This window comes from Sphaerodactylus townsendi, linkage group LG08, assembly GCF_021028975.2.
Source record: "Sphaerodactylus townsendi isolate TG3544 linkage group LG08, MPM_Stown_v2.3, whole genome shotgun sequence".
NCBI classification, from domain to species: Eukaryota; Metazoa; Chordata; class Lepidosauria; order Squamata; family Sphaerodactylidae; genus Sphaerodactylus; species Sphaerodactylus townsendi.
In genome coordinates this window covers 63,316,035-63,331,075 of record NC_059432.1, presented here as the reverse complement: position 1 = coordinate 63,331,075, position 15,041 = coordinate 63,316,035, and the positions used below count along the sequence as shown (strand labels likewise).

Here is a 15,041-nt window from a genome sequence, read left to right as displayed (position 1 = left end):
GGTACAAACTTCTTAAGCACATCAAAGGATATTTAAATGAGCAACATAAATCAGATATACAAATTATAAAATTACTCCAATACCTCCCCCCCCCCCAGCCAGGGTGAATAAACGCTCATCATACTTAAATAAATCTTCCCGAAACATGTCTCCCAAATGAGGACACCACGCGAAAAAAATCATTTCTGAGCCTTCAGTGTTTTGCTAACATTAGAGCCCGACTTGATTTTAAAACCAAGAGCAGAACAAAACGTACAGTAGCACAACTTGGAAAAATAAAGTGACTGTCAGTTGGAAGTAATTAAACACACACACTCAAACACACGCGGAATAAGCTTTTCAACGAAATGTTTCCCTTACCTGGTGACACTTTTGTTTCTTCTGCCTCTGGTTAGAAAGAAGAATAACCATTTTTTTTTTAAAAAAAATACTAATAACCATCGCAATCAAAGGGTGTGAATGAGAGGGTGGGGGGTAGGGAAGGAAGATAGAATAGGGGGGGTATTTAACCCCCCTCCCAATCCACACTGCATTATCCTGATGCAATAAAGCCTGGCTGTAATGTAATTTTAAAATATATACGTCCAAGCAAATAGTGGGGACACAATATGACAAGTGTATTTCGACATGATAATTCAAGTGGGCTCCACCTACCCTCCGCCTCCCAATTAATGGCCTAACCAAGTTGCAAGAGCCTGCATTGGCCAGACTTGAGAGGGAGCGAGCAAGAGACGGGCGGAGGAGAGGGGGCGAAAAGTGTCATCGAGGCGAAGGGATCGCCTCCCAATCAACAATAACTTGTTAGCAAGAGTCAATTACCTCGCCTCTGCCGCTCGCCGGCTCTTTCGGCCCCCAGCCCGGGCAAGAGGCGCCTCTTGCTCTCCCCTCACCCGGGAGGAGGCTTTCCCCCCCTCCTTCGGCGGGGGGCAGAGCGAGGTGGGGGCCGAGAGGCAGATCTGGGGCGATTTGGGGGCCGTATCCTAAAATAGCAGCCGGGAAGAGCGGCGGCGAACTAAAGTGGGACGGGAGCGCCTCAGCCACCTCTTCCCCAGCAGCCAGGACTGCAGAGCCTGCTGGCCGTCCAAGGGCGGCTGCCTCTCGGCCCTCCCCGGCCCCGCCAGCCTCCTGGCCGCTCCGCCGCCCGCGGAGCCGCTTCCTTCTGGAGTTGGGGACCTGAAGTTTCTGGGGAGGGGGCTCGCCGCCTCTCCCGGCCCCCTGCTCGGGCGCTCCGCTCGCCGAGAGCGCGGGGGTCACGCCAGGCAAAGAGGAGGACGGGGGTGCCGCGGTGGGGCAGCGGCAGCGGCAGCAGCGCAAGGAGGGATCCCCAGCCGAGCCCGCCGAGCATGACTTCCAAAGACGAGGGCAAGGCGGCCTCGGCCGAGGAGCGCCGGAGGAGCCCGCTGGACCACTTGCCGCCGCCGGCCAACTCCAACAAGCCCTTGACGCCCTTCAGCATCGAGGACATCCTCAACAAGCCCTCGGTGCGCAGGAGTTACACCCTCTGCGGGGCGGCCCACCTGCTCTCCGCCGCCGAGAAGCACCCGCCGGCCTCGCTGCCCCTCTCCAGCCGGGCGCTGCTCTCGCAGACCTCGCCCCTCTGCGCCCTGGAGGAGCTGGCCAGCAAGACCTTCAAGGGCCTCGAAGTCAGCGTCCTGCAAGCGGCCGAAGGTAAGACCCGCCGCCCGCTCGCCCGCCCGCCCGCGCCTCCGGTCTGCTGGGGAATCGGGGTGGGGGGCAGGGATATGGGGGTGGGGTGGAGGCTGCGTTTGTGGGGGACCATCAGCCGAGAACTTCACCTGCTCGCCCGAGGAGGGGGCCGCGGCTTCTCGGGGAGGGCCAAGGGCGAGGCTGCTCCATCTCTTCGAGACTCCGCGTTGGGCTGTTGCAGAGGGCGATGGGGAAGGCCCGCAAACCTCGTGCAGTTTCTCTCCCGACCACCAGCACGTCCCCTCCCTCCCCCAGACCCTGGGCTTCTCCATTAAGCAACCCACGCGTGAAATCTGCGCAGCCTTCTTGGGTGGAACCGGTTGCCTCAAGTTATCCATGTCCTCCCCGATGTTTTTTTTTTAACACAGTCCAAAACAAACCCCTCCCAAAAAAGCCCTTTGAGGATGGCGGAAAAGACCAGGCCTAGTTTCCTTCTGGGCGGGGAATCCACGGTTCTACTCACTGGGTCTGAATTGGCTCGCGGGCTGCATCCACGGCGGACTTTTTAACGGAGTCGTCCGGCAAAATGCACTGACGGGAATGTGAGGGGGAGACCACAAACAAACGAAAAATCCCCCACCCACGATTTTTTGTTGAGGGGGCGGCTGGTGGTTGGGTGGTGAAATTGGAGGGATGGTTTTCAATAGATGTGTGACGGTTCCCGTCTGAGCTTTGGGGAGCGAGACAGACAGGTGGGCTAAGAGCGAGCGAGTGAGAGAGACTCTGAAAAGAATTATTTGCCTATTTGCAGGAAGGGATGGGATGACAATATTTGGCCAGAGACAGACTCCCAAGAAAAGGAGGAAGTCTAGAACAGCCTTTACAAACCACCAGATCTACGAACTGGAAAAAAGGTTTCTGTATCAGAAATATTTGTCCCCCGCTGACCGAGACCAGATCGCCCAGCAGCTGGGCTTGACCAATGCCCAAGTGATCACCTGGTTTCAGAACCGCAGGGCCAAGCTCAAGAGGGACCTGGAAGAGATGAAAGCAGACGTGGAGTCTGCCAAGAAACTGGGCCCCGGCAGCCAGGTGGATCTGGTCGGCGTTTCCGAGCTGGAAGCCACCCCCGAAGGGAGAGCGAAGTCCCGCTCCCTTTCGCCCACCTTGCCCAAGCGTGGACTGGACAGCAGCGGCCACCTCCAGCTCTCCCCGGCCTCCCCACTCACGGACCAGCCGGGCAGCAGCCAGGATTGCTCGGAAGACGAAGACGTGGAAATTGACGTTGATGACTGAGTGGCGGCGGTGGGGGCTTCCTCCTCCTCCTCCTCCTCCTCCCCCTCGCCCCCTTTTGCCCCGCAAACAAAAACCAACGGAGGAACTGACACGTCTCTCCCGCCCCCCTTCTCCCCGCGCGCGTTTCCTTCCACACCCACCCGAGCCCAAGGAGAGGACGGGGCCTCCGGCTCCTCCGCAGCAGCACCCGAACAAACGCCGGACTTTAGGGGGATACTAGAGACCTCAGCTTCCGCCGCGATTCCACAAGGCAGTTTCTTTTCGGCAAAAGCAATAAGCAATAGACAAGAATTCAAAACCATCACCATCATCATTGTTAAACTAAGAACCAATAGCCCACCGGCTGCCAAGCCAGGCAGCTGTCATTTTAGGAATGGTGCAATTATGGATCGCTTCTGTATAAATATTTAAGCATATCTAACGGGTCATTTTCATTTCTGAGGGTTGATTTTTTTTAAAAAAAATAACAACATCATTTTTGTTTATAAAAGATTGCATAACCATGGAGTAAAGGACGCCTCTTGGATGCTTTGTTATACCGTTGTTTGGTGGTGGGGGAGTGTGTTTTTTTTTAAAAAACGGAAATCACTTTAATGAGATTTAGGTTAGGGTTTGTTTAGCCGTCCTTCCCCTGCATGCTTGCAATCTGCACGATTATTTTTGTTTGTTTGGTTTATTCTTTAATTTGTCCCCCCCCCCCCGCTAAAAAAAATACTACAGAGGAATGGGTTCTATTGCGAGTTTAAAATATATTCTTTCATTTTTTGTCTCCTCCGGCACCTAGGAATTGGCCTCCAATGAGATTTCTGCCTCGTTTTACCAATTAGAAGCTATTTTTACCATTTATTGCTATTGTTGTGGTTTTCTTTTTTAAAAAAGCTACCTTTCGTATTTTTATATGAAGGTGGTTTTAAGAAAAAGAAATCTAGACTTATTTTTTACTCTTTTTAGAATGATTTTGCATGCTTCCCAAATAATAATACTAATACTACTGCAAATAATAGCAAACAGATCCAACCATCAACACATGGAAATATTAGCGCTATAAATACAAATGTACAGATTTAAAATGTTGTTCTTTGAGCTGTAAAAAAAATTTAAAGGCCTGCTTATTTAAGTTACATCAGGGGACAATGTTGCTTTATATCCTGTCTCTTAGAGTTGTACAGACAAGTCTTTTTCCAATACAATAAAACCTTTACAATTTTAATATATACTTTTAAAAGTTTTCTTTGTGAGTGCAAGGCATGATAGAAAATGCCCATTGTGTCCGTGGTTGCAGAAGGTTTCCCTGTCATTTGAGGGGTGTCTGTTTGATTATCTTTTTTCAGATACAGGATCCTACAGTCAGGTAGCTGAATTTGAGGTGGTTGAATTGGCTGCTTGAAAACTGAATTCCAGACATATTCGGAAATCAAACTATAGCTTAAAACTTTCGAATTTTTTGTGGTGCGTATCTGAGCATAATCCCCAAAGAGCGAATCCAATGTAGAAGTATCCGTGGCAATTAAAAAAATTCCCTATAAAACAGAATAGATGAACATGAACTTATGTGCATGTTCCTATATCAGCACATTGCATTATAAAATATGGTTCATATACATGCATATAGACCAGTATTTCATGTGTAGTTTACTGACACCTCTCCCTCCTTGAAATGAGATGTAACAACACATAAAACCCCGATGTTTCTTAGCTTTAAATAATGGAGGAATTGTCCTGTTTTAACAAAGAATCGCCCAGTTTTAGCAACAGAAGGAAATTTGTGAAGCACTGTAAAAAAACTGTAAAGCAGAGGACTCAGGGTATAAAGGGCAAACAACCGGAGGACATGTTTATTCCCCCTTCCCTGCTTGGTTTGCAAAAACCGCCAGGTAAATATTCCTCCCTCCCTTCATTATCCCGAAAAATCATTTAATTGTCACTGACTCCTCGAAGCCTTTCTAAACATGCCTCTCCGCTCCCAACAACTAGGTGCCCTGCCTTTTTGACCCGGCAAAGTGTGTTTCCCTATTCTTGGTAAAATTTATGTGAGAAGCACAAATCTGGTGTATATAGTAGTTGAGTTAAAAGAGAAAGGGGGAGAGAGGAACTGGGTTCCAACTGGGGGGGGACCGCGCGGGTCGGGGGGGGGGGTAGAGTTTTTGGGGCCAGTTCCTCGGAGGCGAAATCAATCTTCCTCCTCTTTGAAAATGGATGGGGTTGTAATTTTTAGCGTAAAGCATGAAAACTGGGAACAAATGAGGCCTCTTCTGTGAAGTGACAAGCGACAATGGAGCATGCTCGGCCTCCTGCGGCTCGCCATGCTGAAACAAGCGTGCGCCTCCGCGGCAGAAAGGACCGAACCTCTTGGAGACCATATGGTTTTTGAATTTTCCTCACAATTTCCAGACAATTTGATGGATTAGGTTAACCCTCCCTTCCACTGTTTAACTCCACAATAATGGGAGTGGGGCTGCCTCTCCTCGTCCCGCCCCCACCGCCGAGCCCCCCTCCCTGCACTAGGGCATCTGTGCCTTTCGATGGGCTCCCATTCTTCTCCTTTCTCTCTTGGCATTTGGAACAAGTCTATGAATTACAATGAAAGGCACTTTCTTTAGTATTATTTGGGAGAGCGCTTGTCTTTCTCGCTCCCTTCTCCCCCCCCCCTTTCCTTCTCTTCAGGGGAGGTGGGGGTCTGTTTGCAATGGGTTTGTTTGACTTCTGTCCAGATATCACGCAAAGCCTTCAATCTTGTCCTTAAGTGTTTTTATGCTAAGCAGGCGAATCGTAAAGGCTGAAAAACTGTGACATTTATGTGAAGATCTAGTTAAAGGGCTTTATTTGTTTTCTTTATCTGTTCTCCCTCCCGCCCCTCCCGAGTCTTTCTTCCTCCGCCCCCCCCCCCCAGCTTTTATTCTTTTGTCTTCGAATAGATTTAATGAGGCTGCACAAACTCTACAATTCACCGTTAAGCAAGAAATGTGGTTCAGCTTTTTGTTTTAAAGGCGAGAGGGGGCGGGTGTGGGCAGAGCAGGGCCGGAGTTCATTTGGACTCGGGAGCGATTGACTCCTGTGTGCAAACACCCAGAGATGGATGGAGCCGAGCAGCCCCCGCGCAAGCTTGCCACACGTGGCTAACAAGACGCTCTGGCTCAGCTTGGCTGCACGCTCTTTGGTTCGGGCCACAAAGACCGGGGGACTGGTGCGCCCAGCTCCTTCGCTGGGATGGTTGTCAGCAACCTTTCAGAGGGCGTGCCGCCCCCACCTCCAGGGTTTCGACTTTGGGTGGCAGGGTCCAGGGCTCCCCTCGGTGTAGTGTATGGGTGCTGCCACCTGCTTTCTTAAGACGGGGTTTCCAGTCTAAATAAGAACACAAGAGGTCAAAGAAAGAGATTTAGCTCTGAGGGTGGATTTTCATTCCCCCCCCCCCCCGTTGCCTGTCTTGCTCTAAGAGGCTGACGTTCAAAGGCGGGGGGGGGGGCGGGGGGGCCCCTACAACATAAACCAACCCTGCAGAAGGTGACTTAGCCGCAGCCCTTCGCCCAGCGCTTTCTTGCAGGAAAGCCTTTCTGGCAACCCTCCCTGCTCCTCTTTCTCGCGGTCGTCCCCAGACTAACCAAACAAACCAGGAAAATTATAACCGGACAAAAACAATTCATGTTTCAGTCTTGGGGTATCGTGTATCTCTCTCTCTCTCTCCGGTAGCCCCAACTGGAGGTTGATGGGCTGTATATTTCCCGCGACAGACGGAGGTACGTGGAAAGGAGCGTTTCAGGCGAAACAAGAGACATCTTGACACTCCGCCGTGCCAAAGCTGAATGGACGTTTGATGAAATCACTACTCGACACAAAGCCCCGAGCAAGGGAGACTTTTATCTCTCGCCAAAAGAGGGACGGCGAGAAGGGGGAGCGGGGGGGGGGGGAGAAGCGGCTTTTTAAACGTAGCCTTATGATTTTTGATACCTGGTTTTTAAAAATAAAAATTGCACGTTTCACCCTGTCTCTCTCTGTGTGTGTGTGTGTGTGTGTGTGTGTGTGTGTTGCTGTGATCAAGAGGAATGGAGTCCTGAATAAACAGGAACGATGCTCATTCGCCCTCCCAGAAAAGCAAACAAAACCTTTTTCAAACCGAGAAAGACGCCAAGAAAATCTGAACAATTTAGGCCCGGGACAGGCGAGATTCTGAACAAAGCTCGGTCCGCGGTTCCGGTTTGTTTGCTTTTGTAGCTTGGGTGGCCCAACACAGGAGAGCGGCCGAGATGACACCCAGTCCTAAAACGCCTGTCAGTCACGTTGCTGTCCCTGGACCGTCTTCTCCAATACACCTGTTTCGGCCTGCCTTCTGCAAGTCAGAGCCTGGGCTGCCTCTTTAGGGAGACGTACTTTGTTAATACGGACTGACTTCCGGGCAACTGGGCTAGCGACGGCGTTCTTAGAGTTATACAGAACTCTTCGTCAGGCGTTTTCTGAAAAGTTGGCTGGTAAGATGCAAAGGTTCTTCATAGGACTAATGACATTTTTAAATTTAATCCCTATGGGGTAATGTTATGATTTCACAACCCTCCTGTTTTATGTCACGCACCTACCCGAATTCTGATGCCATTGGCCCTTGCTTAAATTCGCTGCAATTTATGGGTTGAACAGTGGCCAGCCACGAGACTCTCTCTCTCTCTCAATTCACTGTTCTACTCTTCAGCCGCCTTTTCTCTTATTGCCCCACTCCCACCCCCCAGCCTGGGGTTTTAGGGCGCCTATCCGGTCTTGAACCGCCGGGCGGGGCAGAGAGGGTTGTTTGACCCCAATGGCTGGGAGCGCAGATTTCCCCTCGGCGGGCGGCGCTGGGGTCATTTGCGTTTGTAGGATGCGCTAGATTAGCTCCTGGCTGCGTGTTGGGAGCGCCTGTTCAGCCAACGGGATCCACTCCGGGTATTGTTGGCCGGGCTCAAGTGCCGGGGGGGGGGGGCGGGCGGGCGGGCGCGGAGTGGAGTGGAGGGTTCCAGCCCGGGCGCGCAGCCCCCCCCCCACCTCAGCCCCCGCGGTTCTCCCTCTTGCCCGCCGGGTTCTCCAGAGCCCCGCATCCCGTGTTTTCCCAGGGTGAGTCCCGGGGGTATTTCCCCGGCCCCTGTCCGTTCGGGGTGGGGCTGCGGCGGGTACGAGAGGCTGGCCTCAAAGTCCGTCTGGCCCGGGACTCTGAGAGCTAAATCCCAGCGCAGCCCCGGGGCGTCTCTTGCCGGCCTCCTCGCAAGGCAGACCGGGCTGCTCGGCTGGCCGGCGGGCCTCCCCAGGTAGCAGGCAGCCCCGGGCCGAGGGAGCCGGTTGAGTCAGTGAAATTCAGTTCCTTATTTTATGAGGTGTCAGGGTTGATGTCAGACGTGGCAACGATAACTAATACTACCGTCTGAGAGACCAGAACGTGGTAATTAATCCCAAAGACTTAAGTGTATTTTAGTTCAGGAGGAAAAAAAAATCACTAATTCAATCGTCCGGAAAATTGAAGTTTGATGCATGAGTCCCTGTTGAAAGGAGGGCGCTCCCCCCACCCACGCATTCTGGGGTGGAGGCTGAAGTCGCATCATCCTCGCCTGCCGGTTCTGCTCGCCTTGGTGTGTGTGCTCACACAAGCACACGGCTCCCCTCGGCCTCCACATCACACAACGCTACATTCACCTACAGGCACCAGGACGAGAAACCGCAGGTCTCTGCCCCGCTCGCCGGGGACTGACTGAGTGCCCCTGAATGTGCCCAGGCTCACTTCCGAGTACATCGCTCCGAGAGCAGGCCGGGAGGGCTCAATTGACTGGGACGGAGGAGCCCTTCTTCGGAGTACGCCGGCTCGGGATGTGGCTGCCTGACTGGCAGTCTTCACCATGCATGGCTGGTCGGGAGAGAGGCCCATCTAATTCGGCCTTCCCGGCAGCCTTGCTTCGGAATAAGCCCAGCTGAACCCACGGAGATTTATTTATGAGCAAATGTGCCTGATGGCGCTGACAGAACCACCTCTTCATTATCCCGCTTCAAAGGAATGCCCATCCATGCCTACAAATGAACATCCGGGCAGTTCTGAGCGCCAGGACCGGGCACTGTTGGTCACCCGCAGCAGAGAGTTCATGGGGCAGCACCTGCGCGTTCCCACACCTCTCCCACCCCAGGAAACATTGCCCTAACGGGACACTTGCACAAACATGGCGCTGCGAGGGGCCGTTCCCTTTCCAGGACACCTGTGCCTTGCTGTTCCCTGCTGCACAATACCCACAACACTGCAACAACCCTCACTTCAAAGACGCCGCCAGTGTCGGGGCAGAAACCGAACCGCCCTCCCTTTGGCTCCGAGAGGAGGGCCACAAGTCCAAAGCAGGGGAGGTGGCGAATACTGGACACTTCCTCTGGCTAGTTAAATAATCCTGGGCCCCGACCTCCCGCTCTTGAGCGTCTGATGCCTGTAAGCAGATGCACAGGTTCCGCAGCAGAACTTTTTACATCTGTTTCCACACATCAAAGGTCTCATTTTTGAGCCCGAGATATTTGGCGTGCCTGCTGTTACTATTTGGGCCCCTAGAACGAGAGTACACGGAAGAGGAATCGAGTTACTCAGGACTCCTTAATCCCTGCCTTCTCTCGTTCTTTGATAGATGGGCTTGCTCGGGGGCGTGTGGGGCGAGTGTGCAGCTGCACAGGAATGCCCGTTTATGCCCGAAGAGGAAGGGAGTCGCCAGGCGCGGAAACTCACCCGCCAGGTAGACTTGGCCTCCTGCGTGGGCTCGGCCCAGCCTTCCTCCTCACCAAGGGTCAGTCAAGACGAGCCATTAAACGCGGCTCTGTTGAAACTCGGGATCAAATTCTACCTCTTCCGTGAACCTTTTGTGCCGTTTCTGATAAGTGGCACTTTCCCCTGCCCTATTTCCAGATGTGAAAATATATTAATAAAGTCCCAACTTTTGTACTCGGCACTAGAATCAAGAGACGAGCCTTTTCATAGGGTGTCCCACTTCAGAGTCTTTGAATGTTTTCCGCACCCCCCTTCCCAAAAAAACCCTCAGCCTCTCAAGCCCCGTGCTGCAGGAAGTCACCTGGGATGCTTTTTTCTACAGGCACAACTCCTTCTTGTGGAGCAGGGGTCTTCAAACTATGGCCCTCCAGATGTTCATGGACTACAATTCCCATCAGCCCCTGCCAGCATGACCAAGTGGCAGGGCTGGTGGGCACTGTGGTCCATGAACATCTGGAGGGCCATAGTTTGAAGACCCCTGTTGTGGAGGAAATTGATAATGCCCAATCTCTTGCCTACAGGCGGAAGTGGAAGGTTCCGGGTAAAGCTTTATCATGGTTCCACTGGCATGGTTAAGTTTGGTCCTAAAGTCCAAACATATGGCGACCCCTGGTGGGGGTTCAAGGCAAGGACGTTCAGAGCTGGTTTGCCACTGCCTGCCTCCGCCAAGTTTCCTTGGCGGAGTGAGGATCGGGACCTGGGTTTCCCACATCGTAGTCCATCCTGTCATTCAAAAAAGGGCTCCCATATACAAAGATCGATAGCAGTTTGTAAATAAAGATCGCTGCAGAAATAAGGACAGGCCCGTGATTGGTTTATTTATTACCATTGTGTCTAAATCAAACGCACCATTTGCAGTTGCAGTGTAGGATTTCTTTAGCATACGGACTTGGCCTTCTTTCCCTAAAGAAACTCGAACTCTTCCGCGTTGGGAACAGCCACTGGTGCTCCATCAGCTGCCAAACACCTCATCTGGCCGCGACGGTCTATCGCCCTACAGCTGTTCGTTTATTTGTAATCAAGTCCCGCTTCTAGATACATCCACTTAGGCAGCCCACTGGGGTCTGGGTGGAGGGACCCTGCGAGTTCAGTCGACTTCAGGGCCAAGGGGCAGCCGGTGGGCAACTTGCCTAGTTTATTGAGAGACAGTGTGGTGTAATGGTTAAGAGCAGGTGGATTCTAATGTGGAGAACTGGGTTTGATTCCCCACTCCTCCACCCAAATGGCTGAGGCCTATCTTGTGAACCAGATGTGTTTCCACACTACTACATTCCTGCTGGGTGACCTTGGGTCAGTCACAATTCTTGGGAACTCTCTCTGCCCCACCTACCTCACAAGGTGTCTGTTGTGGGGAGAGGAAGGGAAAGGAGTTTGTAAACCCCTCTAAATTTCCTTACAGAAGAGAAAGGGAGGTATAAATCCAAACAACTCCTCTTCCTCTTCTCTTCCTCCTCCTCCTCCTCTACTTCTAGTACTATTAGGAATAAATGCCGGAATAAATGAGGGAACAATCCTGAGTAGGTCTGCTCTGAAGTAAGTACCATTCTATCTAGCAGGACTTACACCCCCACTCCCACCCCCAGGGGACTGCTTTTAGGATTGCTTCCTGAGCCCACTTTCCCCAGAGGCTCTTCTGGGAGACGAGGTTTCCTCCTTCATTCCTTTTCAAGTCTGGGAAACTTCAGGACTTAGACACAACAACACCAGAAGAGAAAGACCGGAAAAGGCTGAGGGATACAAATCAAGCCCTGATGTTGACCGGACGTGGGTGTTTTCTAATGGCAACATGACTTATCTCCTGCAGGGAGTTCTTCAGAAGCAGAGGCTGTGCCCAAACGACAGTTCTCCTGGAGGCGTGAACCTGTGTTAGGGCTGTACCACTTCCGGGTGCAAATCTGCTCACATTCCCCTAAGGGAAAAAAGCCAAAACACAGGAAAGGTCTATATCCAGGGAAGAGTTAGGCAGAGACACTTCTCAAAGAGACCTAGTTTAATGTATTGTGGAAGGCTTTTTCGGCTCAGATCACTACTAGGATGTTGTGGGTTTTCCGGGTTATATGGCCGTGCAGGTGAAACATCAGCAGAAAATACTACTGGAACACGGCCATGCAACCCGGACCTGGTTTACTCTGTAGTCAGATTATCTGGGGATGGGAGGAGAAACAGACAGCTGGGCCCCTGCCTGCAGTAGGCAGTACTAGAGCTCAGAGACAGGAGGCCATCTCCGCTAACAATAGACCCACTCAGAATGAGGCACAGGTGGATTTCCCTTCCGGTTATCCATCCTTCTTAGGGAAGATGACCTATTTCCTTGTCCGTAGTTAGCTCTTCAAAGAGTCCGCTGATTTTAAGGAAATGTAGTAAGGACAGAAGCATATTGTGAAACATCTTAGCAATGACAGGAGAACACAGCTGAAGGGGGTCCGTGAAATAAAAGTCAATGAGGACTTGCTGGTGTTAAAGTGGGAATTCCAGCTTCTGTCCTTTTGGTCGCGATCCTGTGCTGGCGAAATCGTTCCAGTGGCCGAAGGAGGGTTTCGCAGATCATGTGACTGACAAGTGACAACATGGCTCCACTGTCCACGGTTAACTGGTTCATCGCTCTAAAAAAACAACCAACAAAACCGGGATATTAACCTGAACTGCTTGGTTGCAAACCACACCACTCGGTACCCTTAAAGAGATTAACAGTGGTTCTCCCCAAGAATACATGATTTACCTGGGTAACATTTAGACCAGGGGTGTCGAACTCTGGCACTTCAGATGCTCATGAACTACAATTCCCATCAACCCCTGCTGGCATTAGCCAAGCAGGGAAGCAATGAGTAAGCGAATGTGATCCAGTCACATGAAAGCTTGCCAGAGTTCGGCTACCTCTATTAGTCGGAAAAGAACTATATATTGCAAATTATCCACCACCAGAGCAGAGGCGTTTCATGTTCCCGGTTAAAGTTTGTCCAGCGAGTCTGCGTTGGCTCACCCCAGCCATTCTTTGAATGGAAATTTATAGCATCTTCCACCCTCTCACACACGGTTTTCTGGCCTTCCAGCGTCAGATACAAGACGTTTAGGGTGGTCATACTGTATTTCTTGGCCGGAAAAAGCTTCACTGGCTCAACTTTCGCTTCTGAGATTTACTCTTGAAGGAGCAGGAAAACGTCGCTCTCCCGCCCTCCAGACGCTGGGGCATTTCTTCTCCCCAATACAGGCCAGGCTCCCCTAGCGCTGACGCTGAAGGCTTCCTAGCCAGGACGAGTTAAGGAGATGCAGTTTCTCCAGGCTGCATTGATGGAATTCACACCCACTTCTCCCTGGGTTATCCGAGGCACAATAACCCGGTGGTGATCGTCCAAATTCCCAGGGGTGTTGCTGGAGTCCATGGCAAATATGGACGACACTGGCTTCCTAGAATGGGAGCAACCCCGCCCCCTCCCCCAATTCTAGTTTTAACAGCTGAAGTTTCACCCTAATTCAAAGTGGTGGGGAGGGGACTGAATGCTGTTATCAGGGAGAAAGGAGATCAGACCAGAATGCCGGATTCTGGCTCCACCCCACTTCAAGATTCCTTTATCAGAAGTTGTTTGTTTTAGTTAACATACTAATCCTAAATAAATCTACATGGAAGAAAATAAATTACGCTGATATCAGTGGGTTTCAAACATGTTCTCATTATTGGTAAATCTGCTTAGGATGAATTGCAGACCAATGGAGTGATGTATTAACAATGTAGTCCTTAACCAGATTTACATGAAAGGTCTTCGGCTCCACCTACCTCACAAGGTGTCTGTTGTGTGAGGAGGTGAAGGGAAGGAGTTTTTAAGCTCCTTTGAGTCTCCTTGCGGGAGAAAAAAAGGGGTGGTATAAATCCAAAATCTTCCTCCTCCTTCTGGATTGCAGAGTAACTGTCTTGATTTGTAATCGATTACTCATTGTTCCAGCTTATTCAAACGATCATCTTCTGTTGTACCTTAATATTTTACCAGCAATTAACTGCCCAACAATGCAATCCTAGAAATAATTACTCCAGTCCAAACCGATTGAAATAAGTGGAGAACCTCTCTGGGTAATTCTGCATCGGACTGCACTGTAGAGTTCTCATTTTTTCCATTAGGCGTTTAGTATTAAAGTAGATACATTAAACAAACAATTATTCTAGTTGATGAGCTTGTTTTTCTGTTGTGACTTTAAAGTGGTTCTTCACTTACCTTTCATTCTCATTTAGCTTTCAGATGCAGGTGACTCTTCCTTCCCTACTGTTCTGTTGAGGATGGAGTTAGCCCCCACGGTGTCAGAAGGCGCTTCTGCATCTTCAATAAACTCCTCACTCAGACAGAATTCTGACTGGAAGACTAGCAGGAAGCGGTACCCAGACTCACCGCTTACACTGGCTAGCATGCCTGGGGGTGGGGATGTAGGAGGGCCGCCTTGCAGACTTCCATTCATCTGGACAAGGCAAATAACTTGCCTCAGGGTCATATACTCACCTAGCGGCTGAGGCTGGATTATTTATTTATTTAAAATGTATCAGCCGCCTTTCTCCCTTACGGTTCTCAAGGTGGTTTACAATATATAGAAAACGATTCTTCAAAAACACTCAGGCCCCTTCCGCACACGCAAAATAATGCATTTTCAAACCACTTTCACAACTGTTTGCAAGTGGATTTTGCTATTCCGCACAGCTTCAAAGAGCACTGAAAGCAGTTTGAAAGTGTATTCTTCTGCATGTGCGGAATGAGCCTCAGTGAAAACGATGTGAACAAAGCAACCAATAGAAAAGTACATAAAAGGCCATAATTTTAAAATTCCCATAAATAAAACTAAATTAATCACATGCAGTCCTAAATAAAGCTGTCTAGGTCCAGCTTCAGGCCAGACGACTATATTGGTTCTCCTGAGTAGACACCTACTTCCTCGCAAAGACTATTATTGTCAGTGCTCCTTAGAAAACAAGCGACTCCTAAAAACTGAACAAGATAAGCAGACATTTTTTAAAAAGGAGTTGAATAACAGGGTTTCTTTTGTAAAAAAAAAAAATTCCAAGCCTTCCCCCCCACCCCGTAACCAAACGGTGTGTGCAGATATTTGCCCGCCAAAATGCAATTTTAATTTTGTCTCCATTGACAAATTGAAAATCTGATAGAGGCTGGACTGCACCCCTCCCCCCTTTTGTGCCATCAAGTCACAGCTGACCTATGATGACAAGAGAACTTCAGAGGTGATTTCCCATCGCCTTCCACTGCACAGCGACCCTGGACTTCCTTGGGGGTCTCTAAAAGGGTCCACTCTGATTCCGACATCTGACGAGATCCGCGTAAACTGGGCTATCCACTCCCTTGCCAAACCTGACAGA

At 50.6% G+C, this 15,041-nt stretch overlaps 1 protein-coding gene across 1 annotated transcript; it reads left to right on the top strand.

Annotated features, from left to right (window-relative positions):
• Positions 1–754: 754 nt before the first annotated feature.
• LBX1 (ladybird homeobox 1) lies at positions 755–4,153 on the top strand. The gene is made up of 2 exons (XM_048507004.1): positions 755–1,668; positions 2,459–4,153. The coding sequence occupies exons 1-2, from the start codon at positions 1,344–1,346 to the stop codon at positions 2,941–2,943; spliced, it is 810 nt and encodes a 269-aa protein (XP_048362961.1). The 5' UTR covers positions 755–1,343; the 3' UTR covers positions 2,944–4,153.
• The last annotated feature ends 10,888 nt before the right edge of the window (positions 4,154–15,041 follow it).

Coding starts and splice junctions, on each gene's coding strand:
- LBX1 (XM_048507004.1), top strand. CDS start 1,344: ATGACTTCCAAAGACGAGGGCAAGGCGGCCTCGGCCGAGGAGCGCCGG. Junction 1,669..2,458: donor CGTCCTGCAAGCGGCCGAAG/GTAAGACCCGCC, acceptor GCCTATTTGCAG/GAAGGGATGGGATGACAATA.